The sequence below is a fragment of the Pan paniscus genome, chromosome 1 (genome assembly GCF_029289425.2).
Source record: "Pan paniscus chromosome 1, NHGRI_mPanPan1-v2.0_pri, whole genome shotgun sequence".
Lineage (NCBI taxonomy): Eukaryota > Metazoa > Chordata > Mammalia > Primates > Hominidae > Pan > Pan paniscus.
Genome location: NC_073249.2, coordinates 108,769,011 through 108,795,469, shown reverse-complemented (window position 1 = coordinate 108,795,469; position 26,459 = coordinate 108,769,011). Strand labels below are relative to the sequence as shown.

The 26,459-nt window shown below is 42.1% G+C and overlaps 1 protein-coding gene across 1 annotated transcript in view; it reads right to left on the bottom strand.

Annotated features, from left to right (window-relative positions):
- Positions 1 to 10,987: 10,987 nt before the first annotated feature.
- The window catches only part of MAB21L3 (mab-21 like 3), a 34,500-nt gene continuing 19,028 nt past the window's right edge, over positions 10,988 to 26,459 (bottom strand). The window contains exons 3-7 of the mRNA XM_003805626.5: positions 24,969 to 25,109; positions 21,680 to 21,971; positions 18,403 to 18,581; positions 17,708 to 17,902; positions 10,988 to 12,915 (exon numbers count right to left, since the gene is read on the bottom strand). Coding sequence (XP_003805674.4) covers positions 12,682 to 12,915; positions 17,708 to 17,902; positions 18,403 to 18,581; positions 21,680 to 21,971; positions 24,969 to 25,109 — 1,041 coding nt within the window. The 3' untranslated portion in view covers positions 10,988 to 12,681. The remainder of the gene's footprint in view (positions 12,916 to 17,707; positions 17,903 to 18,402; positions 18,582 to 21,679; positions 21,972 to 24,968; positions 25,110 to 26,459) is intronic.

The window sequence follows — 26,459 nt, the reverse complement described above, 5'->3', positions numbered from 1 at the left end:
ACCAATCAGCAGGATGTGGGTGGGGCTAGATAAGAGAATAAAAGCAGGCTGCCTGAGCCAGCAGTGGCAACCACCTAGGGTCCCCTTCCACACTGTGAAAGCTTTGTTCTTTCGCTCTTTGCAATAAATCTTGCTACTGCTCACTCTTTGGGTCCACACTGCTTTTATGAGCTGTAACACTCACCGCGCAGGTCTGCAGCTTCACTCCTGAAGCCAGCGAGACCACGAGCCCACCGGGAGGAACAAACAACTCCAGACGCGCTGCCTTAAGAGCTGTAACACTCACCGTGAAGGTCTGCGGCTTCACTCCTGAGCCAGCGAGACCACGAACCCACCAGAAGGAAGAAACTCCAAACACATCCGAACATCAGAAGGAACAAACTGCAGAGGCACCACCTTAAGAGCTGTAACACTCACCGTGAGGGTCCGCGGCTTCATTCTTGAAGTCAGTGAGACCAAGAACCCACCAATTCCAGACACACAGGGACTGAGAAAACAGGGGTGCAAGGAGGAGGGGTTGACTGCTGAATGCTTCTGAGAAATCGTATAAAATGAGAAGCAAGAAGTAGCACTTGATTTTGCATATAAGGTGGGAAGAGTTTATGTTTGAATGAAGTTTCTAGCTGGCTTGAGATTTTGTTTGGATGAAATTTCCTGTGTATCCAGCAGTATAGCAGATTAGGCACTCTGGATGACCTCCGAACTGAAAGAGCTAAAATGCTATTAAATATATGGACTCCAAAACCTTTATAAATATGTCTCTGAGGTAGAAGGAAAAATATCAGAAGGAAAGAAATCCACAGACTCCAAAAATGAAATAAAATTAAGAACCCTAGATGAGGAGAGAGCAAAACTAGGTTTTGCCCTGACAGGTTTTCTGATCCTAGAAATCTGGAACTTTTCATGGTCAGCTGTACTAGTCTAGGGAACAGATGAGAATGTCTATGGCCTGCAAAGGGTAGGGAATCGACTAAGATTCCCCTGCCTAAATTTGGCTCAAATGCCCATGCTCTCAGAATAAGGGTTAATGAGGAATAAACCTGCTATAAAGAAGGCATCTTGCTTACCTTGACCTTAGCACTGGAAGGAGGGGGAAAAAAAATTCCCTAAGGATTTTTAACCACAAGATAGCCTCAAATGTTTTCTATCTGGATTCATTTACCTGTTGGCCTGAAAAACCACAAACATCAAGTTTAATTTAAATGGTCTCGAGTTGGTATGCTCTTGGGTAACTGGCAGAATTAAAAGCAAATCCTTTTAGATACCTCAACTTCAAATCAAATGTCAAACAAATTCCTACTGATAAAGTTTTAAGGAAAATAAACAGAATTTTCAGATATGGAATGTAGAACAATTGTATCTATTATGTTTAAACAAAAGATATATGTTTTATAACTTTTGTTTAGATATATGTAAAAGATATATGTAAAACATATATGTAAAAGATATATGTAAAACATAATATGTTTTGTATTATGTTTAAACAAAACATAAACATCTATTATGTTTATGTACAAACATAAGCAGGAACATGAGACCTTAAAGAACAAATAGGCAGGTTTAAGAAATAACCAAACAGACTTCCTAAAAATGAGAACTGAAACGTTAGAAATTTAACATTCAGTGGACAGATTAAACAATAGATTAGAGGCAGCTGAAGAGAGAATTAGTCAATTGGAAGCTATATCCAAAGAAATTACTGAGAATGCAGGTCTGAGAGATAAAAAAAAGATGCCAATTCTAAAAAGAGAAGGTAAAAGAGAAGGTAGAATGATAGAATGTGTTATACATGTAAATTGAGTTTCCTTCTACAATGGAATACTGAGAGAATGGGGAAGAGACAATATTTAAAGTTAAGGGCTGATAATTCCCCAGAATTACTGGAAATAGTTCCCCAGATTCAGGAGGCCTAATAAATCCAAAAAAAGAGAAAGAGATACAGAGACAGAGAGAAAGAGTATTAAAAGAACCCAGATAGAATAACGCAGGTACTCTACAAAGAAACAACAAATAGTCTAATGACTGACTTGTAAAAAGCAACAAAAGAAGCCAGAAGACAGTGAAAGAATTTTTAATATGCTGAAAAAATTGTTTTTCAACATAAAATTGAAATTACCTTTCAAGAATACAGGTGAATAAGAACAGTTTCAAACAAATAAAAACTGTTTACTCTTGTATATTCTCACTATAGAAAACGGTAGAGCATCTACTCCAGGCAGAAGGAAAATGATCCCTAATAGAAAATCCGAGATGCAAGAAAGAGTAGTGAGTTAACATAATGGCTAATATGTGCATAAAATAAGAAATATAAAATAATGTAATAAAAATATCTATTTTATTTCTGTGTATGTGTGTAGGGGTGTGGCAAATAGTCTAGAACCAAAATCCAGGATGACAACAGCAGAAAATGTGGTAGGGAGAGTGATAGCAGCCAAAGCCTTTGAGTCCTTGTCAGAAAGGAAAATGAAGGTATTGATTAGCTTTAGATTTTAATCTACACAATTTAGTCTGTATTTGTAAATAGTCTTGGTAACCATTAAAAGGACAGAGATAGGGTATGGACTTTCCAAGCCAATAAGAAAAAAAAGAAATTTAAAAAGAAGAAACAAACCTCTTAATTTTAAAAAGATGAAAAGTGTGGGGCAGAGGATTTATAAAATAGGTCAAATAGAAAGTAAATAATAAAAGAATAGAAATGAATCCATATGTATTTTCAATTCGAATAAATATAAATGGACTAAACATAGAGTCAAAAGACCTCAACTATCAGATCGGATTTTTAAAAAATCAGCCATTTATAAAGAATGCAGTTATCAACAACATAAATATACAAACAGATAGAAAGTTAAAGGATGGAAAAATATATACCAGGCAACTACTAGCCAAAATAAAGTGATATTATTGTATTAATAACTGACAAAAATCAATATTTAGGCAAAATGTTTACAAGAGTTTTAAAAGGTCACTTTATAGTGAAAAAGCTTCAATTAACTTGGAAGATATAAAAATTCTAAACCATACGGCCCTAATAATATAATTTCAATGTACATTAAACACAATTTTGACAAAACCATACACAAAAATTGAAAAGTCCATTATCATAATGAGAGATTTTAAAACAACTCTCTCAGTAAATGTTAGGAAATACAGCCCCCCCCAAAAAAAAATCTATAAAATATAGAAAATTTGAGCACTGTAGGATATAACTGACATTTATTAGACATTACATCTAAACTTGTGTATCTTCTTTGTATGTACATAGAACAATGAAGAAGTGCTAAGCTAAAAAGCTGGCCTCAATTAATGTCAAGGGATTGGGGTCATTCAGATCACTTGTTGTTATTACAGTGCAATTGAGTGAGAAATCAATAACAAAAATATAACTAGGAAGCCCAACAGGTTTGGAAACAATTTTCTTAAAATTAGTGTAGAAACTAGAAAATAAATAGAACTTAAAGACAATAAAAAATAAATTATAAAAAAACCTGTGGAATTGCACTAAAATGGCGTTTAAAAATTTCTATACTTAGAAAAGAAGAAAGGGTAGGAATTTCTCTTTTTAAATTTTATTTATTTATTTTATTAATATAGAGATGAGGTCACACTACGTTGCCTAGGCTGGTCTCCAACTCCTGAGCTCAAGTGATCTTTCCACCTCAGCCTCCCAAAGTGTTGGGATTACAGGCGTGAGTGGGTAATTACAGGTGGGTGAATCACAAGGTCAGGAGTTCGAGACCAGCCTGACCAACATGGTGAAACCCCATCTCACTAAAAATATAAAAACTAGCTGGGCGTGGTGGCATGCACCTGTAATCCCAGCTACTCAGGAGGCTGAGGCAGGAGAATCGCTTGAACCTGGGAGGCGGAGATTGCAGCGAGCCAAGATCACGCCACTGCACTCCAGCCTGGGTGACAGAGCGAGATTCCATACCCTCCTCCACCCCCCTACCACAAAAAAGAAGATTAATAGTAAAATATCTCCTGGCAATAAAACTGAAGGTCCAGCCAGTTCTTTACATGAGTTAAACCAAACTTTCCAGCAAAGAGATTACCCCAATATTATTGGAATAGAATAGGAAAAATAAGGAACAGCTACTTCTCCTAAAAGCCATAGCTATAAAATTCTAGAGAAAATAGGAGCACTCCCATGACCTGAAAAGAGAGAAGGATTCCTTAAACAAGATGCAAAATGTGCTCCATTATAATGGAGAAAGTTGCTGAAAATCCACCCATATTAAAATGGAGAATTTAGATTGGCGTAATCACTTTGGAAATATTTTGACAATATTTAGTAAATTTAAACATTCATGTATTCTGTGAACCTACATTTTATTCTTATGTTACACCCTTAAAAGACTTGTGTGCATCTGAAGATGTATAAGAATGAGCATAAAAACATCATTTAAATCACAAAAACTAGAAACAATGCAAATGTCCAATTACAGTAACAAGAATATATAAAGTGCAGCAGCAGATTCCCACAGTGGAATATTATTTATTGGTTAAAAGGAATAAACGACTGCTACATGAAGACACACATGGGAGTCTCAAAAGCATAAAAACAATCTCAAAAGATTGTTTCTCTGTGGCCATGAGAAACAATCACAGACGACTTTATACAGTATGATTTCATGTATGTAAAGCCTTTAGATAAATGAAACAGTCAAAACTAAAAACACAATTTGGTATGCATGCAGATCATATTTTGTTGATTCTAAGCCATGTCTCTTTTTTTGACATTTCAAACACTTCAAAATTGAGATTCATTTTGTAACCAAAATTTTGTAACCAAACCATTCATTTTGTGAGTCTCTTTCTTAGAGGTGAAATAATAATGCATCTTACAATGTCGGGAGCTTAAGTTCAATGAAATATGGTAGGAAGTAGAACTATAAAGAAAAACATGAGAATGATTAACATAAAATTTGGGATACCTACGATTACCTATGTCTGGGAGGAAGGAGGCTGCAGGAAGGAAGGGGAAGCAAGGAGAATTCTATATACTGACAATGTGCTATTTTTCACCAAGGTACAGTATATTGGTGTTTATTATTATTATTATTATTATTATTATTATTATTATTATTATTTTGAGGCAGAGTCTCCCTTTGTTGCCCAGGCTGGAGTGCCGTGGCACAATCTCGGCTCACTGCAACCTCTGCCTCCCAGATTCAAGCTATTCTTCCACCTCAGCCTCCCTGAGTAGCTGGGACTACAGGTGTGCACTACCACACCTGGATAATTTTTTGTATTTTTGGTAGAGACGGGGCTTTGCCATGTTGGACATGCTGGTCTCACACTCCTGGCCTCACGTGACTCCCCCCGCCTCAGCCTCCCAAAGTGCTGAGATTACAAGTGTGAGCCCCCGCGCCCAGCCTGCTTTATTATTCTTCTTTAAATAGGTTAGATTCTCACATGTATAAATATATTTCACAATTTAAAAAAACAAAAAGAGTGAATGAGGCGAGTAGGTGGAGATACACGTATAGTAACTCAGGAAGCTGGACAGTAAAGGGGAGAAGAGAGTGAAGTGGCCATTGCAGGAGGATGTGGAGGAAACTACAAGAAATAAATGGAAAGACTGAAGAGCTGGGAGGCATCTGAGCTGTCACATGTGGAGAAATTGGCCTTTCAGGGAGATACCTTCTATATTTTAGCAAGAGGGACAAAGGGGAGAATGGCCTTGCAGAATTTGCAGTGAAATTTTCTCATGTTTCCCCTGTGATGGTTTATATTTTCTTTACAAAGAATTTATCTGTGGTCTGGTATAGTTATCAGGAATGGTAGAGATGGGCAAATAGCACGAGGGGTAGGCATCTAAAATGAAAACATTTGTTCAGCAGTTATCCCATGCCAGGTACTCAACTAAAAGCCTTTTACATCCATCATTCCATTCGTTGCTCTCATTAACACTATGAGGTATATGTTCTTTCATGATGCCTGTAACAGTTTCCTAGGGCCATAGGAAAATAACCAAATACCACAGACTAGGTGACTTAAATAACAGAAATGTATTTTCTCCCAGTTCTGGAGGCTGGTGGTCCAAGAGCAGGTGTGGACAGGCTGGTTTCTCCTGAGGCCTTTCTCCTTGGTCTGTGGGTGGCTGCCCTCTGCGCGTGCACATCCCTGGCATCTCTCTGTGTGCTTAATCTCCTCTCCTTTAAGGACACCCGTCAGACTGAATCAGCTAATCACCTCTTTATTATTAACTTAATCACCTCTTTAAATACAGTCACATTCTGAGGTGCTGGGGGTTGGAGCTTGAACTTATGAATTGTGGTGGACACAATTCTGGCCATCACAATGCCCATTTTGGAGAGAAGGAACTAGAGACACAGAAAGGTCAAACAGCTTGCCAAGGTCATGCAGCTCCTCGGCATCAGAACTGGGATGCAGATGCAGGCAGGTCAACTGCAGTGGCTGAAAACCAACCATTCCTCTACACACCTAGTCTTGGGCCTGGAAGAGTGAAGAAGGATTGACGGTCTTTTGGAGAATTAAAAAAAAAAAAAAAAAAACAGAACAGAATAAAGGAGTAATATTCTCTGGCTTTTCTTAGCTGTGCAATCTGTCCCAGGAAACAGAATGGAGCTGAATGCCCCGGGAGCCTGGATGGACGGTCCTCTCATAGGCTCCCTTTTAAAATCTGAGTTTTAAGGAGAACGATGTAAATCTCGGCTAAAATGGCAGGAAAGGTCAACAATTTGGCATGAGCTGGAATCCACTCATCCTTGCTCTGGAGGGACCAGGTGTAAGTTACGGGCTAAGTGTGACACCTGCTGGGCTCTGAGGACGAGAATGGGTGGGACCTGGCTCCTTTCACATGTGTTCCCTTGCTGCCCTCTGCTGGCAAGAATTGGGAATACGCAGGAAGCTGCGGGTAGCCCTGCTTCCCGCAAAACCCGCGGATCTCCGGGGAAAGACGGAAAGAATCTACCGGAATCAGACTGTGGCGCACGCCAGTTCCTCCCTTTCCACACACATACACACATATTGAACCAATGTTACAGTCAATTTTCACTTTTTAGCATTCCGTGACTGTGTAGCTGTTTTAAAAGTTGCTTAAGATGGTTTTTGTTTTGTTTTGAGACAGAGTCCCGCTCTGTCGCCCAGGCTGGAGAGCAGTGGCCAGATCTCCGCTCACTGCAAGCTCCGCCTCCCGGGTTCAAGGGATTCTCCTGCCTCAGCCTCCCAAGTAGCTGGGATTACAGGTGCCCACCACCATGCCTGGCTAATTTTTGCATTTTTAGTAGAGACGGGATTTCACCACGTTGGCCAGGCTGGTCTGGAACTCCTGGCCTCAAGGGATCTGCCCACCTAGGCCTCCCAAAGTTCTGGGATTACAGGCCTCAGCCACCCTGCCTGGCCGAAATTAAATTTAAAAACTTATTACATTTGCCACCTTTTCAAAAATGATGTTTCCTAAGATACAAGAATATGAGAATTAGAATACAAATTTTTGATGATTTAACAAAATGTTAGTTTGTTCACCATTTTATATGCTCTTTTTAAATTTTTTTTAGAGACAGGGTCTCCCTTCCGGTGACTCCGTCACCCAGGCTAGAGTGCAGTGGTACGATCAAAGCTCACTGCAGCCTCAAACTCCTGGTCTCAAGGAATCCTCTCATCTCAGCCTCCTGAGCACCACATCCAGCTAATTTTTAAATTTTTTGTAGAGACAGGGTGTCAGTGTCTGGCTTTGTTGCCCAGGCTGGTCTTGAACTCCTGGTCTCAAGTGACCCTCCTGTCTCAGCCTCCCACAGTGCTGGGATTACAGGCATGAGCCGCTCCACCAGGCCTTCATGTTTTCAAAAATTGTAAACTCGTTGGTTTGGAAATTTTTTTTTCAATATTTTAAAATCATTACTTATTAAACGATAGCCTAGGGACCCCACCATTTGGTTACAGTACTTTTTTTTTTTTAATTATACTTTAAGTTTTAGGGTACATGTGCACAATGTGCAGGTTAGTTACATATGTATACATGTGCCATGCTGGTGCGCTGCACCCACTAACTCGTCATCTAGCATTAGGTATATCTCCCAATGCTATCCCTCCCCCGTCCCCTCACCCCACAACAGTCCCCAGAGTGTGATGTTCCCCTTCTTGTGTCCATGTGTTCTCATTGTTCAATTCCCACCTATGAGTGAGAATATGCGGTGTTTGGTTTTTTGTTCTTGCGATAGTTTACTGAGAATGATGATTTCCAATTTCATCCATGCCCTACAAAGGACATGAACTCATCATTTTTTATGGCTGCATAGTATTCCATGGTGTATATGTGCCACATTTTCTTAATCCAGTCTATCTTTGATGGACATTTGGGTTGGTTCCAAGTCTTTGCTATTGTGAATAGTGCCGCAATAAACATACATGTGCATGTGTCTTTATAGCAGCATGATTTATAGTCCTTTGGGTATATACCCAGTAATGGGATGGCTGGGTCAAATGGTATTTCTGGTTCTAGATCCCTGAGGAATCGCCACACTGACTTCCACAATGGTTGAACTAGTTTACAGTCCCACCAACAGTGTAAAAGTGTTCCTATTTCTCCACATCCTCTCCAGCACCTGTTGTTTCCTGACTTTTTAATGATTGCCATTCTAACTGGTGTGAGATGGTATCTCATTGTGGTTTTGATTTGCATTTCTCTGATGGCCAGTGATGATGAGCATTTTTTCATGTGCTTTTTGGCTGCATAAATGTCTTCTTTTGAGAAGTGTCTGTTCATGTCCTTTGCCCACTTTTTGATGGGGTTGTTTGTTTTTTTCTTGTAAATTTGTTTGAGTTCATTGTAGATTCTGGATATTAGCCCTTTGTCAGATGAGTAGGTTGTGAAAATTTTCTCCCATTTTGTAGGTTGCCTGTTCACTCTGATGGTAGTTTCTTTTGCTGTGCAGAAGCTCTTTAGTTTAATTAGATCCCATTTGTCAATTTTGGCTTTTGTTGCCATTGCTTTTGGTGTTTTGGACATGAAGTCCTTGCCCATGCCTATGTCCTGAATGGTAATATCTAGGTTTTCTTCTAGGGTTCTTATGGTTTGAGGTCTAACGTTTAAGTCTTTAATCCATCTTGAATTGATTTTTGTCTAAGGTGTAAGGAAGGGATCCAGTTTCAGCTTTCTACATATGGCTAGCCAGTTTTCCCAGCACCATTTATTAAATAGGGAATCCTTTCCCCATTGCTTGTTTTTCTCAGGTTTGTCAAAAATCAGATAGTTGTAGATATGCGGCATTATTTCTGAGGGCTCTGTTCTGTTCCATTGATCTATATCCCTGTTTTGGTATCAGTACCACGCTGTTTTGGTTACTGTAGCCTTGTAGTATAGTTTGAAGTCAGGTAGTGTGATGCCTCCAGCTTTGTTCTTTTGGCTTAGGATTGACTTGGCAATGTGGGCTCTTTTTTGGTTCCATATGAACTTTAGTTTTTTCCAGTTCTGTGAAGAAAGTGATTGGTAGCTTGATGGGGATGGCATTGAATCTGTAAATTACCTTGGGCAGTATGGCTATTTTCATGATATTGATTCTTCCTACCCATGAGCGTGGAAGGTTCTTCCATTTGTTTGTATCCTCTTTTATTTCCTTGAGCAGTGGTTTGTAGTTCTCCTTGAAGAGGTCCTTCACATCCCTTGTAAGTTGGATTCCTAGGTATTTTACTTCTTTGAAGCAATTGTGAATGGGAGTTCACTCATGATTTGGCTCTCTGTTTGTCTGTTGTTGGTGTATAAGAATGCTTGTGATTTTTGTACATTGATTTTGTATCCTGAGACTTTGAAGTTGCTTATCAGCTTAAGGAGATTTTGGGCTGAGACAATGGGGTTTTCCAGATATACAATCATGTCGTCTGCAAACAGGGACAATTTGACTTCCTCTTTTCCTAATTGAATACCCTTTATTTCCTTCTCCTGCCTAATTGCCCTGGCCAGAACTTCCAACACTATGTTGAATAGGAGTGGTGAGAGAGGGCATCCCTGTCTTGTGCCAGTTTTCAAAGGGAATGCTTCCAGTTTTTGCCCATTCAGTATGATATTGCCTGTGGGTTTGTCATAGATAGCTCTTATTATTTTGAGATACATCCCATCAATACGTAATTTATTGAGAGTTTTTAGCATGAAGGGTTGTTGAATTTTGTCAAAGGCCTTTTCTGTATCTATTGAGATAATCATATGGTTTTTGTCTTTGGTTCTGTTGATATGCTGGATTACATTTATTGATTTGCGTATATTGAACCAGCCTTGCATCCCAGGGATGAAGCCCACTTGATCATGGTGAATAAGCTTTTTGATGTGCTGCTGGATTCGGTGTGCCAGAATTTTATTGAGGATTTTTGCATCAATGTTCATCAAGGATATTGGTCTAAAATTCTCTTTTTTGGTTGTGTCTCTGCCCGGCTTTGGTATCAGGATGATGCTGGCCTCATAAAATGAGTTAGGGAGGATTCCCTCTTTTTCTATTGATTGGAATAGTTTCAGAAGGAATGGTACCAGTTCCTCCTTGTACCTCTGGTAGAATTCGGCTGTGAATCCATCTGGTCCTGGACTCTTTTTGGTTGGTAAGCTATTGATTATTGCCACAATTTCAGATCCTGTTACTGGTCTATTCAGAGATTCAACTTCCTCCTGGTTTAGTCTTGGGAGAGTGTATGTGTTGAGGAATTTATCCATTTCTTCTAGATTTTCTAGTTTATTTGCATAGAGGAGTTTGTAGTATTCTCTGATGGTAGTTTGTATTTCTGTGGGATCGGTGGTGATATCCCCTTTATCATTTTTTATTGCGTCTATTTGATTCTTCTCTCTTTTTTTTTTTATTAGTCTTGCTAGCGGTCTATCAATTTTGTTGATCCTTTCAAAAAACCAGCTCCTGGATTCATTAATTTTTTGAAGGGTTTTTTGTGTCTCTATTTCCTTCAGTTCTGCTCTGATTTTAGTCATTTCTTGCCTTCTGCTAGCTTTTGAATGTGTTTGCTCTTGCTTTTCTAGTTCTTTTCATTGTGATGTTAGGGTGTCAATTTTGGATCTTTCCTGCCGTTTACAGTACTTTTGAAAAGTAATTTTCATTTTCAAATGTGAATTTTCATGAAAACAAAATCAGTAGTTCATGCTTTAGAAATTTATCTTTGGTATAGACATTTGGGCAAAAACATTCAAAAGTAATAAAGGAGCCCCTTGAGTTGAGAAGCATTACATAAACACCAGAAAAAAACCATTGATCTCTCTGAGAACTCCTAGAATTCCTGATCGATTGTGCCACACAGAATATGTTGCCTTGTGGGCCTCTGTGAAATTCCAAATGGGTGGCTCAAGAGCACTCAGTGCCCAGCTCCTGTGTGAGTCTCCAGACCTTCTTCATGCAGTTACCAGAACAATTGTTTAAAATGCAGTCAGATCGTGATACTCCTCTGCTTCTGGAGAGGCCAAATGTCACACCTTTGATCTTAGAATAAAATACTGATTCCTTCCTGGCTTTACAAGTCCAGGTGCTCTGACTCATGCCAGCCCCACCATGCCTGCCTTTGGTCACTTTTCCTTCCCCTTCAGCTATTTATTTGCATTTTCACCCTTCAGGGACCTTTCTGTGGACTCTACTTCAACATTCTGTTTATTTCCTTTGAAGCACTTGCTTCCATCTGTAATAACTGTGCATGTTTATCTGTCGTTCACTTCTTGTCTCCACCATTAGGTGGCATCCCCAGGGGGAGGTCCTCATCCACTTTGCTCTTTGCTGTGTTCCCAGTGCCTAATGAGCATTATTTGTCAATGAGTGAGTGAGTGAATGAAGTGAGCAAAGGAACACACTGAGCAGTGACAGACACCTAAGGTCACTCCATGCAGATCATAGTACTAGGTTATTTACATAAATATATAAGGAAGTTCCATCCATGGCCCATGGCATGGGAAGCGAAGAGAGGTCTATGGTTGGGATCAGGCCAAGAGTTGTACTTTCATCTTTGACTTACACTTATCATCAAAACCACTCCCCTCCCTGCTTAGAGAATACCAGGGAAGCAGACAGAACATCAGGAGCCACTGACCCACATGCTAAGGAAGCTGGAGGGCAGCAAGGAAGCACAGGCTCGCTAACTCATCAGGTGCAATTTTGCGTAAGTGCTGTGGGTACCGATCCAGGATGCAAACACCAGCTACTCAACCAACCAGGAACACTTTGTGTTGATCCAATGCCTTCCCCTTGAAAAGGCGCCAGCACAGTTTCATAGGCACACAGCCCTGCTCAGAGGTAGGCACGTTAACATTCCCATTTTACAAATGGCAGGAGAATGTGCCCATGATCAGTGGGCTGGGCACAGTATTGGCCAGCAGGCTCATGTCCAGACTTCCAGGGGTTCTGTCTCCATCTTCACTGTGAGACGATCAGAGCCTGAACAAGGGAAACTAAGTTCAGAACTGTCACCAGTTCCAAATCTGTGCCTGGGGAAGCCTGATGAGAGCTGTCTCCAGGAGAATTAGCTAGGGCGGAAATGCTTGCTGGGCTCCAGGGAGGCCTGGGCCAGACATCCTGGGGCACAGTTTTCCCCCTGCTGAAGTGTTACTGGTTTGATGTAATTTCCGCTGCCATTCATGGCCTTTCTCCTAGGCAGGATCCTGGCACCTGACTGAGGAACCATCCAAAGAACAAGGTTAAGCCAGAATAAAATGTCCAAGAGCCTCCCAGGCCGGGGCAACCATCAGGGCGGGCCGATCTGGGGGTTCTTCAGGAAGGTGGCCAGCTTTTGGGCCACAGTGTCCAGTTCAGTCGGGTTGGTGCACTGAAAGAGGTTGCTGTTCCGGACGAAATAGTGTTTCAGGAAGTGCTGGCTCACGCACTTGTGCAGTTTCCTCACCAGGCGCAGAAATGCTTTGCTGAAGACCTGCCAGTCTTTAAAGTGGGGATATTTCTCGCAGGTCCAAAAGAGCACAGTCTGTGGAAGGGAGAAGTGCTGTCAGACATTGTTTCGGGCAATTGAGGAGGATAGCTTGGAAACAATTATTGAGCTTATGTGGCCTTGGAAGGAGGGAGAAAAGAGTTGCCTGGGCAGACTGGATCTACCATGAATTCACAATCCCCAACTTCAGGTGGGCCTTCAGTTTGCCAGCTGGTCTCCCGCACCTCTTCCCTAATCTATTCCCTCACTCTCCTCCAACATTTCCAATGGTCACTACTCCAGGCAATGTCTTTGCCTCCTACTTTACGGGGAAAATGGAACCCCTCATCCTTCCAAACCAGACAGATCTTGCCTACTGTGGCACCCTCCTCTCTTCCTCCCTGCTTCCGCCTCTTCTGCCTGTGGGGCTGATCCCTCCACAGGGCCCCGGATCCCATCTTCCAGGAACTGTATATGACTGATTACCCTCTTCCTCAACTGCTTTTCACAAGTTGAGAGCTCTCCTGCAACCCCAACCCCACATCTGCCTCCTGCCCTCACTCTTCCCTCTGCAAATCCAGGCTTCTCTGGAGAGTCAGCTCTGTTATTTGTGGTCATTTCCTCTCCTCCCATTTCTTGCCTCAGTCTGCTCCAATATGGATTCTTCTCTCATTAATCCTCAAAGGCTCCTCTCGTCAAGGCCCAATGATCTCCACGTTTCTAAATCTAATAGGCCTTTGTCAGCCTGCACCTTACCTGACCTTTCAGCAGACCTGGTTCTCTCGCCCACACCCTCCCTCCTGAGCCATCCTTCACTTGACTTCCAAGCAATCTACTCTCTGGGTTTTTTCTCCTAGCATTACAGCGCCTCCTTGGCAGGCTTTTACTCCTTGGCCTGCCTTTGAGAAGTGGAGTTTCTGGAGGCTCAATTCTAGGCCCTCTTCTCCTCTCAGTCTACATTCGTTCCTCAGCTCTATGTTGCCTCCACCACAGCAGCTCTAATTCTCACTGCATATGAATGACTTGCAAATTTGTGTCTCCAGCCCAGACTTCTCCTCTGACCTGCTTACCGTGTATCTCTTGAGTATCTGAAAGTTATCTCAGTCCCAACATGTCCAAACTGAACCCCTGCTCTTCCTGCACAAACCTGATTTGCCTCCGGAGTTGCTTAACTAGCTAGTTGTGCAACACGAAAACCTAGGAGTCGCCCTTCTCCCTTACCGTCCCCAGTCAAGTCCTGTAATCCTCTTGTCTAAGTATTTCTCGAGTCTACCCATTTACCTTCACCTCCAGTATTATTCTACCATCCCCCTCCACACTGCCTCCACATCTCGCTGGACCTCTGCAGTAGTGATCTCATCAGTCCATCCCTGTTCTTGCCACCATCCAAACTATCACCATCCATACTGCTGCCAATATACATCTACTTCCCTTCTCATCTAAAATACTTCAAGGTCCCATCCTGGCTAACACGGTGAAACCCCATCTCTACTAAAAATACAAAAAATTAGCCAGGCATGGTGGCGGGCGCCTGTAGTCCCAGCTACTTGGGAGGCTGAGGCAGGAGAATGGCGTGAACCCAGAAGGCGGAGCTTGCAGTGAGCCGAGATCATGCCGCTGCACTCCAGCCTGGGCATCAAAGCGAGACTCCGTCTCAAAAACAAAAAAATAAATAAATAAAATAAAATACTTCAAGGTCTTCCCATTGTTTGTTAGCTAAAAACATCATCCTTAACTTGGTGTGGTTTATAAGGTTTGGTCCCTGCCTTCCTTTCCAGACTCATCTTGACCCGTGTCCTCCCTTGCTCTCTTCATGTAGCGACACCAGACATTTCATGCTCCCTTCTACCACAGAGCCTTTGCACATCCTGCTTCGGCTGCATAGGGCACACTTCTTTCCCTTCTTTGTCCATCAGATCAAATTTCCCTAGTACACCCATTGCACACTCTCTTAGCCATGTACTTCTCATAAGAAGCAGCGACAACAGTAGTAGTTTTTATATTTATGTGATTAATTTTATCATTTCCCCTACTGGATTATAAACTTTATGAGAGCAGTGAATGATGCCTATTTTTATTCACTATTAAGCTACCCAGTACCCAGCAAAGGCTAGCCCATGAGAGGAAGTTAATAAACATTTATTGAATAAGTGAATTAATGAATTATCCATTAATGTTATGGTTTAGATATTGAGTTATTTTTATACAGTCTTTATTTTTTAGAGCAGTTGTAAGTTCATAGCAACTATGTATTTAGATTACATTATTATGAATAAATGAGTTAGAGATAATTTCATGCAAGCGAAGATAATCTAGATACCAGAAAAAATGTTAATTCCTCTTGTTAATTAAGCTTTTATCTCCCTAAGCAAACTGGGGCAGTTAAGCTCATTATAAGCAAGCCAATGTATTTTGAGTGGGTTTTAGGAATAAATAAGGCAATAAAAGATAAGCTTTTGCTTCACATGAAATAGTCTTGGGGCAGAGCCTTTTTGGGGAGAAGGTGAGGGCCTTGTAAGAGAGTGTCAGACTTAAGGTGAGGCAAGGCTGAGTGCCACAGCTTCCTAATGCTGTTTTGCAACCCAACCTCTTCCACTTTCCTCAAAATGAAGATTTGGCAAGGATCCAGCACACTCAAGTCATCATCTGGGATGGTGTCTAGCACCACGTTTATCACCAGCCACATTCATTTCAAGGGCAGGGATACCTAAATGGGAGATAATTCTGTCTGTGGACTAAGGATGGAAGACCAGAGAAAAAGGCAGTTAGCACTTTCTGTTTATCTTACTCCAGAAATAGCCCACTTAAAAAAAATGCCCATCCTTGAGGATGCCCAATTCTATTGTGCCATGCAGGTGGGTCAGGGAGGATTGAAACAGAGAATCCTTAAGGAGTTGCCTTAAAATCCACCAGGTGACTTAGGAGCCATCAGAATAGAAGTCAGCCCTTGTGGGGAGTACAGATTTGCAAGCAGCCATGGGCTGGGAGATCCATGGTGGCCCCATTCAATCCTGCCTGAAATATTCATGTCACCGAATGGTATTTCCATCCATCTTAATTGAGAGATAATGAAGTCAATCGTTAAGGTTATGAGGTTTTGATATGAGATAGACTTGAGTTTGCGTCTCAGCTCTGCCTCTTCTAGTGTGGCCTGTATAAAGGAAAGCAAGAGAAGCTAAATCCACAGAAAGAATCAAAGTATCTTCTGCAATCACATGCCCTCCATCCAGGAGAACAGCCTGCGTGTTTTTAGGGAAGTGTGCTTGGGACACGTTGAGAATGTTGGAACTCCAGAGAAAAGCCCCAGTGCATGTGAATGAGATGTTAACAGATTCTTCCACAGGTCAAAATGGACAGGTTATTGGAAAGATAAGAAGGTGAAGCAAGGTTAGTGATTTTGTGTGAAAAAAAGAGAAAAGTTGAGTAAGATGTGAAGCCACTCATTCATTTGCTCAACAAATATTTAATGTGCTGCTATGTACAAAGCATTGGGAGAGATAATGGAGGTTTTGTTCACCTTCTCCCAATGAATAAGAGCATCGAGTTAGGTCAGCATGCCAGGTGGACAAGACCAATGTGGTATCTGTCCTTCAATAAGTTACTTTAGAGCAGACAGAGTAACATGGGGCTGGAAGACAGTTTTGTCCATCGAATGAGAGAAGGAACAGGTATGTGAGGAAGGCACCTCACAGATAGGTGACTGCCCCAGGGACCTGTGCTTACCTGAGTAGAAAGGGAGTCCATCCTTTCTGGGGCCAGGGAGGAGGGCTGAAGCTCCTAGACCCACACTAGCTAGGCTGGGCTGGGGTGTCCTGCAAGAGTCTCCTACCTCCCTACCCCAGCAGGCTGCACAGAGCTGCTACATGAGAGTACACTTCACTCTGTGTGGTTCACAATTTGAGAAAGAGGGAGTCGGGAGGGTGGTCCAAGGCCCCCTCTCCAGGGAGGCCCCCCTGACTGCCCAGTCCAGGTCAGGCTCTGCTGCTCTGAGCCTTCACAGAGCCATACTCCTCCCTTTCCAGTGCTTCCTCACTGTGTGATTGTACACGCACCCACTGGCTTGCCTGACCCATGTCTATCTCCTATGCTAGACCAGAAGTGCCATGAGTGAGGAAACACATCTGTGTCTGTTCACCTTTGTGCCTGCAGAGGTTGAGCCCACAGCAGGTACTGGGGCAGGCCTCTGGCCCAGAGTAATCTCAAACACTTGCTGAATGAGTGAGTGAAGGCGTGAATGAATGTGTACTGTTGGGTTTAGGGCAAGGAGAGGCAGGTGCTGGCAGAGCAAGGGAAGATCCTTGCCTGGTGATTTGGACCCTGGAAAGAGGTGTGTGGCACTACGTGTGTGGTAACCTCTGTGTTGCACTTCCTGGTCCCGTCTGTGTTAGTGGGTCTGTGTGCATGAGGAGGTGTGCGTAGGCTGCAGTGGGTTTAAAGACTGGCGCAAACATAAAGCCATCAAAGTGTGAGGCACAAACCACATTTTGTGATTCATTTCTGAACCTCAGCAGGGTTTCTGGCACCTAGTGGGCACTCAGGTTGGTTTGGTGGGTAAAATAAAAGTGAGAGGGGAGGAAAAGTGGGATAGAAGAGAATTGGCAAAGGGAAGGGAGGGAGGAAATTTTACCCTGGGCAGGGGTGTTGTGGACTCCCATATGGTGCTAGTTTACATATTTCCATAATAAGTAGTAATTTGTTGGATGGCAAATATAGATACTAGAGCCTCATCCTGAATTTTTCACACATGCCACCCCTTCTGACTGGCTCTGGCCAGGCCCTACAGAGGCCACAGGAAGAATGACCTATCCAAAGCTGCCCCTGGGTCTTCTCCAACCTGCCCCACACTCACCTGCAGATGGTGGGACGTGATAACCGGCCTGTTCCCCGGGCACCAGATGTCCTCCTTCAGGTGCCTCATGACCTGAAAACACTTCCTACGGCAGCCCCCATCTTCATCCAGCTGTTCCAGTAACACCTGCTCAGCACGGAGGAAGCTCAGCTGCCAGTGATAATTTGAACAGGCCAACAAGTTAAACCCAAACGACTGGAAGAAAGAGAAAAATATTGGGAAATAAGAAGAACAATGCTCACTGGTGTAGAAAGCCATTTCTGAAGCAGTCCGCTGGTCTGGGGAACTTGTCACCAGGCAGACAGCACATCCTACGTGGGGATGAGAAGGGGGTGCCAGGGAGACCACAAGCCACCTTGGATGTGGACAGTTAGAAGATGGTGCCCACTTCCTCTCCTACAGCAGTTCTCCAACTTGAGCATACATCAGAATCACATCACCCAGAGGGCTTCTTAAAACACAGATTGCTGGGCCCTGTTCACAGGGTCTCATTCAGCAGGTCCAGAGTGGGGGCCCGGGAAGCTGCATTTCTAACAAGTTCTCAGGTGACGCTGCTGCAGGGCCCACACTTTGAGAACTGCTGATCTAGTGACACCTCAACTTTCCTTCCGAAACTCATTGGCAGTCAGTAATGCTGTGACTGGTTAAGCTGTTGGCATCACTGCTCTGGCGAGCTGGGTCCCGCCCACTGATACCTTGATGCACTCCACTCTCTCTTGGGAAGGCCAGCGCTGCAGACATCGAGGCCACCGGGCTTTCTTGGACCAGGTGGTGGGGATCTCCACTGTGGGGACCAGCTCCAGTTCCACCTGATATGCAGATGTTTCCACAGCAACCCAAACTGCAGAGCGGTTTCCTAGCAGGCTGACCTTACCTGATGGGAAATGACCAAATGGATAAGGAGAAGAGAAAGGTTTGCACATTACAAGTGTTCAAACAAGAAATTTGTGAGCAGTTGCTCTGACCAGCACCTTGCAACTGGTGTGGCAACTTTCACAATGTCTGTAGCACGTGAAGGATCACAATGCCTGTAGCACGTCAAGGTTTTGACATCAAAACCAGATGGTTAGTCAGCTAGCCAGCGTCGGAACATTACTAAGAAGTCTCATTGCTGGTGGGTTTTTCTTTCTCCCCCAACCCCAAGGCTTTTGGGGTACCTTTTCTTTTAAATTAATAGATTCTTTTCAGGAGGCTCAACTGAAAGTAAAAGCCATAGAATAAAAAGAAAAAGTGTAGTACAGATGCTCCTTGACTTACGATGAGGTCACATCCTGATGAAGCTGAAAATATTCTAAGTTGAAAATGTATTAATACACCGAACCTACCAAACATCATAGCTTAGCCTACCCTACCTTAAAAGTGCTCAGAACACTTACATTAACTTACAGTTGGGCAAAATCATCTAACACAAAGCCTATTTTATAATAAAGTGTTGAATATCTCATGGAATTCATTGGATGGTTGTATGTGTACTCGAAGTATGGGTTCTACTAAACATGTATCACTTTCGCACCCTTGTAAAGTAAAAAAATCATATGTTGAGCCATGGCAAGTTGGGGACCTTCTGTATTTGCTACTGTAAAATGAAACCTAACTATTTTTCTATATCCTTCTCCATTCCACCCAAATATCTAAGTGTTGGTTTTCAGAGTAATGCAAACATAGGGAAGGCTAATGCCATTTTTTTTTTTCCCTCTTCACCTAGATATTCTGACACTGGTTAGGAACAGCATCAGCCTCCTTATTTATGCATATGCCTTTGGTGAAATTCGGCTTCACCTTTCTTTTATCTGAGCCTCAGTCTCTTAGATGGTATTTGTTTTTACCATCCATTCAGCCAGCCGAGCCTCAGAGGTATCTATCATCAGAAACCCCTGTAACCACAAAATACATCAAAGCACGTCACAGCCACTGTTTCAGAGGATTGAGTGATTTGAAAGAAGTCTCCATTGCCTCGTTTTCCAACCAGGCAAAGAGAAGAAGAGAAAACTAACGCATCTAGTAGTTTTCCAGCTCACATACTATAATTTCCTCATTTCCAATTTGCTCCTTCTTCTTTCAAAAGGTACAGTTTTTGTTTGTTTGCCTTCATTGCAGATAAAGATAAGCAGTCTTGAATAGATCAGGATCTATTCATCCTTATTTGCTCATCCCAATTCTTGAAATAGATTGGAATCTATTATTTTGCATTTCCTTGCACAGAGAAGAAAATGGAAGCACATTAATTGTGTTAGGCTGTTCAAAAGGGAAACATTCCCTGGCCAGGGTGGGATAAAGGGCTTGTCTGCATCTCATCAGAGCTGCCCAGACAGGAACATGACAACTGGCACTTTAGCATTATTTACTAAAAGCGCCTCATAAACCTTGCCCATTCTGAATCTCTGCTTTGCACTTTCACCATGAATAATGTCACACAGCATAAGAGGTGAGCCGATGCTGCAGCCAGCCTGCCGGCCCACACCCTGCCGGCCCACACCCTGCCCTGCAGCTGGCTCTGCTTACAAGGTGTGTGAACTTCAGAAGTGACTTAATCTCTCTAAGTCTCAGTTTCCTCATCTCTAAAACAGGTAGGAAAAGAATTCTTACTGTATTGTGTGGTTATGAGGATTAAATTAAATAACCCATGAAACTTATTCTACTTAGTAAAAAAATCTATTAAACATAAACTATTACCATTATGGAAATTTTCAGAACTATTCTGTCTAGACAAGCAAATGTATGTATGAATACATCCTTTTATTTTCACACAGATGGAATCTCATATTGTTTAGCAGTTTGGTTTTTCACTTAACTATTTAGCACATGCATTTTTCATAGCTCTGTATGTATGCATGGGCATATGCCTGTTCTTTTTAAAGGCTGCATAGTAGTCCAGTAGGCAGAGATAGCATAATTTAATTTAGCCAATTTTCCTTTGTTAGCCATTTAGATTACTTCTAGCTGTTTACTATTATAAAACCTATGGCAGAGAATATCCTGGTGCACATTTCTTTGTGTATTTGTAGAAATATATTTCTAGAGCTGGAATTGTTGAATTGTCAAGTAAGCACATTATAAAAATAAAATATAGACAACTTGCCCTTTAAAAAGGAGACACCAATTTACACTTCTAATAACAACATGAGAATACCCATTTCACCATGCCCACTAGCCACTAAGCATGTTCAAACTTTTCATTTCTTTTAGCTTGCTAGGTATTTTAATGCACCCAACATTAGGTATATTCTAATATACGTTGAAATATACATTAGATGGAATGCCTTTTCTTATTTTTGCAAGCCATTTGTATTCTTTTTCTGTGATTCCTTTTTTTTTGGTAATTATTTCTATTGGTCAGCTCATCTTTTTTCTTATCGATTTATAAATTAAGAAAATTAGCCATTTCTTTCCAGTTTGAAATTCACCTTTTTGCTTTGCGTGAACAAAAAGGGAGTGTGTGTGTATGTGTGTGTGTGTGTGTGCATATGCTGTACAGTAGCTTAAGACTTTGGAGTTGTCAAACTTAGTCAGTTCTTTATGGCTTCTGGATTTTGTGCTTTGGTACAAGTTAGTGGTTTCCAAATGTGGAATCTCAGCACCCTGTGGTACTGCAGTAAGGTGGAGGTGCTGCAGTAGAAATGTGCTAATAAAGAAGACCTGGGGTTTGTGAATAATTTGCTTTTTTAAAAAACAATACGCTTAAGTTTTTAAGCCTGGTTAAGGTGCATAATCCACAGCATTTTATATCTATGCCAGCACAGTAACTTTCTTAAAGCCACAAGACTATTTTGTTAGTATGAATTCCAATCTTCTGTGCATCAACAGCAGGAAAATAAAGCTGATTCATATTATGAAGATTAAATAAATGTGAAGAGCACATGATTATTTTCTCAAATGTAGGCTGTGAGCTGCAGGTAACACCCAAACAGAGGTTTTATAGAGCGAAAGGGGAATGCCAGCAATTACCCTTGCACTTGTTCCTGATCAGCTCACCTGAGAGGTGACAGGTTCTAATTGCATTTTCCACCAGCTTCCGGAACACTAGGAGGACCTTGGCAGGCACAATGTCTCCGTCGATGTTCACATCTGTCTCATGCCACTGCCACAGGCTCTTCATAAACTGTTCCACCTCCAGCCACTGCTGCAGACCCTCAGGGTCCCGCAATGGGCAGGGCAGCCTGGTGCCCTGCAGGGTGTAGTACCGCCAGTGCTGCTCCCTGGCCTCCCTGTACCCGGCCAGGCCTTTTATTGGGACTGTGACGAGGAACTGACTGGGAGCCAAAACCTAGGGACAGGAAAGGATTGAAAACAAGCATGAATTCACAGATTCGGGAGGTAACGGAAGTCCTGGGAACCAACCTGTCTCGCCAGGCAGCTCTGTTAACCACTCCACCCTCAGCAGTGTGACCAGATACACGGAGACCTCGACCTGGGTGTTACAAGTGGATTACCTCTTTGTTCTGCTACTGAATCATTGTAAATACTTCGGGCAAGTAAATTAACTTGCTGAGTTTATTATCTCATGAATATACAAGTAAAGACAGTGAACTAAACCAGGAACTCCAGAGGAGAACTAAGGTTTGAGAAAGAAGAATGAGTATGCATTCAGTTCCATGCAGACGCAACACCATAATTCTAATGCATTTGACCATTTCAACTTCACAGTCACACAGTAAGGTGAGCTTTGTTGCCATTTTCCAGATAAGGAATTCAAGATGCAGAGGGGCTTGGAGATCTCCTCAGGGACACACAACCAGTAAGTAGAAGAGTCAGAATTTGAGTTTAGGTCTTTGGACAGCTTGTTCAGTTATTATTTCTCTACCCTGGGCTGGCACTCAGCCAACAATGAATGACATGGAATGGTGAATGTTTTGACACAGATTAAAGGTGGGAAGTAACAGGAGGGGAGGTAACAGATTTTGTAAAATATCTCCTTTTTTTTTTTGGCCTGTACTGATGACCTATGGTCAGTGTTCATGACTAACCCTTCCAAAATAAAGGCAAAATGAAAGCTTATTTGTTGAGACAATGTGAGCTGTTGAGATGACTCTAAGCTTAAAGAAAAAAAGCAAACAATCAGAATCTACCTAACCCCTTTCTCCAGGAACCAGTGAAGCAACGACTGGGGGAAAGCAGGCAGACCGGCAGCCAAGAGATAGAACAAGTGGGTAAACAGAGCAGCCAAAGGAGCTTGAACTATGACCATGTCCCACTGCACGCACGCCTTCGGCTGTGAGTCAGCTGCCTCCTCCTCCTGTAAAGCTCTGACCATGGAATTTGGTTAACTCTTGCCCAGGGCCAGTCATTGACCCATTGAGTGGGGAAAGCCCTAATCAGCTCCAGCTGGTTCTGTCTAACTCTAAGAAAAAAATAGTTTGATGTTTTAGATGATGTATCCACATGACTTCTGGTACCCACAGAAAGGCAGCTGGATTTAAAAAGAGGAAAAACATCTAAAGTCCCTGGAATTTCAGCTCTGTACATTATTTCAATTCACTTTCATGTGAATTCAAAAGCACAATTATCATGTTATTAGTCATATAAGTGGTGCTTAGTAGATATTTGTTGAGCAGCTTGGGCAATATGATGAAATCCATCTCTACAAAAAATAAGAATAAAAAAATTAGCCAGGCATGGTGGCATTTGCACCTGTAGTCCCAGCTGCTCAGGTGGCTGAGGTGGGAAAATCACTTAAGCCTGGGAGGTTGAGGCTGCAGTGAGCCATGATCGCAGCACTGCACTCCAGCCTGGGTGACAGAATGAGACCCTATCTTTAAAAAACAAGCAAAAAAGTGAAACAAACAAAAACTTGTTGATTTTGATCTAAGTTAAAAGCAATTTTATATGCTATGCTGTAGCTATTTTCAAAACTTAATATGTAAGACATGACATATATAAATGCAAGATATATTTTAAGCTATGAATTCTAAGTGGGACCACTGAAGGAAATTTCCTTGGGTATAGTGCTAAGAAAAGTAATGCAATATCTCTATTTCTAGTCACTGGTCTATGTGTGTCCAAGTTAGATTGGCCTGGGTGGTAGAGTTGGGCAAGTGATATTCTAGCATTCCAGGATTCAGTCTGGTTTTATAATCTTCACCCTGGGATTAATTTCCTACAATCTGACTCTGTTTCAGAATCCACAAATCCCAGAATCTCTTGGGTGGTTCTTGCATCCACCAACCTTGAGAGGTAATGGGCCAGCAATGGTCTTTTGCTCAGGTACTAATTCTTTTGCTCATTCATTTATTCATTCATTCCACATACGTTAAGTGTCTACCATGTGCCACACACCATGCTGGGTGCTAGGAACAAAACGAACAGTAAACTTAGTCCTTACAATCAAGGGATGTGCAGTCTGTTGTGAGAAATGGGCCATGAATACATACAAATTTAATACAAAGTGAAAGAGGTATGTGGCATAATAAAAATCGAGATAAAGAATAATGGAGATTCAGAATGATTCAGAATCTCACTTCTCTCAACTCTAAAATGGAAATAACCAGACTGTCTTTTCCACAAGGTGGTTTACAGGTTTAAGTAAGGTCGTTTCTATGTGTACAGCTCTGCCCTCACTGCTGTGTTGCCTGAATGCTGGTGTTACCCATTGGCTTACACTGGGTGGGATTCTTTAGCAGGGAGAGGGGTTGCCAGTCTGCTCCTGCAGCTTCTCAGTGGCACCTCTTCTACTTTCTTCCTTCCCCATCTGCAACCCACAGACTATGACTTTCAACTGTCTTCTTACGGATGCCTTCAGTTCCCTCCACCCCACCCCCAATCTATTAAGTAGGTGCTTAATAAATGAATGTGTATTTAACTGAGCTTTGATTGTGACAGCGGAATGTGCTTTGGAATCAAAAGCCTCTGTGTGAGTTCTGGCTTTAGTGCCTGATATGACTTGATCAAGTCATTTGACTTCTCTAAGCCTAGTTTTTCTCATCTAGGAATGTGGGGGCTCAAAGGAAATAACATCTATCCTTTTTTCTTTTTCTATAGAGACAGAATCTCACTACGTTGCCCAGGCTGGTCTCAAACTCTTGGCCTCAAGCTGTCCTCCCACCTTGGCCTCCCAAAGTGCTGGGATTATAAGCATAAGGCACCCTGCTGGCTGAAATGACATGTATAAAATGAGACTGTAAATAGTAAAAACTAAGAGTACCTATGAAAACAAGAGTTGTTATGAGTATTCTGAGTGAGGCAAGCATCTATCACACACTGAGATTCACCTGCCCAAGTGTCCTGGCTCTGTTGGTGGCACTTAGAGACAGCGAGATTTGCTTACCTTAATATTTTCATTGTACGTGTCAGAGTAAGGCACAGCTTGAAATCTAATGTCTTGGTTGCTGATGTTTGTGGTCAAATGATGAACGACTTTCTGCACCTCCTCCACAGCCTGGGAAATCTGCTGCCGCCTCAAGTCCACCTGGGTGTGAGAGGGACCAGCAAAGGTGGTTATTTCCTCTGTGGGCCCCAAGGTACCGGCATAAGAGAGTGAGGAGACAAGGGTACAGCAAGGGGTGACTGAGGGAGTTCAGCTCAAAAATCCTGCCTTCCCAAGATGCCGGGGAGATGAATTTAGGTCTGACTCCATTGAGAAGACACTTGGTGGTGCCTCAATGTTCTTTTCTGTAACAGATGCATTCATTTGATATTTATCTAGGACCTACTATGTAGCAGGTGCCAGGCCAGGTGCTGGGGACACAACAGTGATTAAGACAACAGTGAACAATGTAGATACTTGCCCTCTAGCTGAAAATATAGGAATAAATGTAGATATAATACATAATATATTATATATAATTGTAATATATAATATCAATATTATAATATATAGTGTCATACCTGATATTATACACACAGACACACATATAAATGTGTATATATATATGTATTCCTGTATATATATATGTGTGTGTGTGTGTGTTTGTCTGTGTGTCTGTGTGTGTGTGTGTATAATGTAATATCAAGTATGATAAGTCCCATGAAGAAAAATAAAATATGATAAGGGACTAGAGAATAAAGGGGCAGCTATTTTAGTTAGGGTGGGCAATGGACAAAGAAGACTTCTCTAAAGAGGTGACATTTGAGTGAGGCTGAAGACAGCTTAGGAGAGCAGATTCCATGTTCCTCCTCTGACATAGGCAATGCTCTAAGCCTAGCAGCAAGGCCACTGTGGTTGGATCCGGCAAAAGGAAAGTGATAGGATGTGAGTTTGGAAAGGAAAGCAGGGGCCAGATCATCACACAGGGTTTTGTGAACCATGGTGAGACTCTACCATGGTATTGTCATGCCTGCTGCCCATGGTGTGAATATTAAACCGCTTAACATGTATCAGCACCCAGCAGCCTGCTTCCCACTGATGTCATCAGTAAATGATGGTTCTCTTTGCCTCTGTACTCACCCCTGCCTTTTGCTTCTAGACCCTTAAGAAAAGGCATGTTTCCGCTGACAGAAAGTTACCACAGTGAGTTATGAAGAATTGGGAAATTCTCATAGAAAACTCAACACTAATCAGATACTTAAAGTTTAGGGAAATAGATGTTTGTGGGAAACACAAAGGAACTTTTAGTAAACTCCAGAAGAGACACAGAAAAATCCAAATAAGATACGGAAGGGTCTGCAAGTTTTTTCTGAAATGGAGGGGGCACTTTGTCATCTTGCTCAGGAGGCACCTACAAGCTGCTGTCATGACAGCAAGACTCTCCTTCAGAGGCTCCTTCAGCCAGGGGCCAATTTCAAGCAATATCTGATACATCTCAATCTAATGCCCATC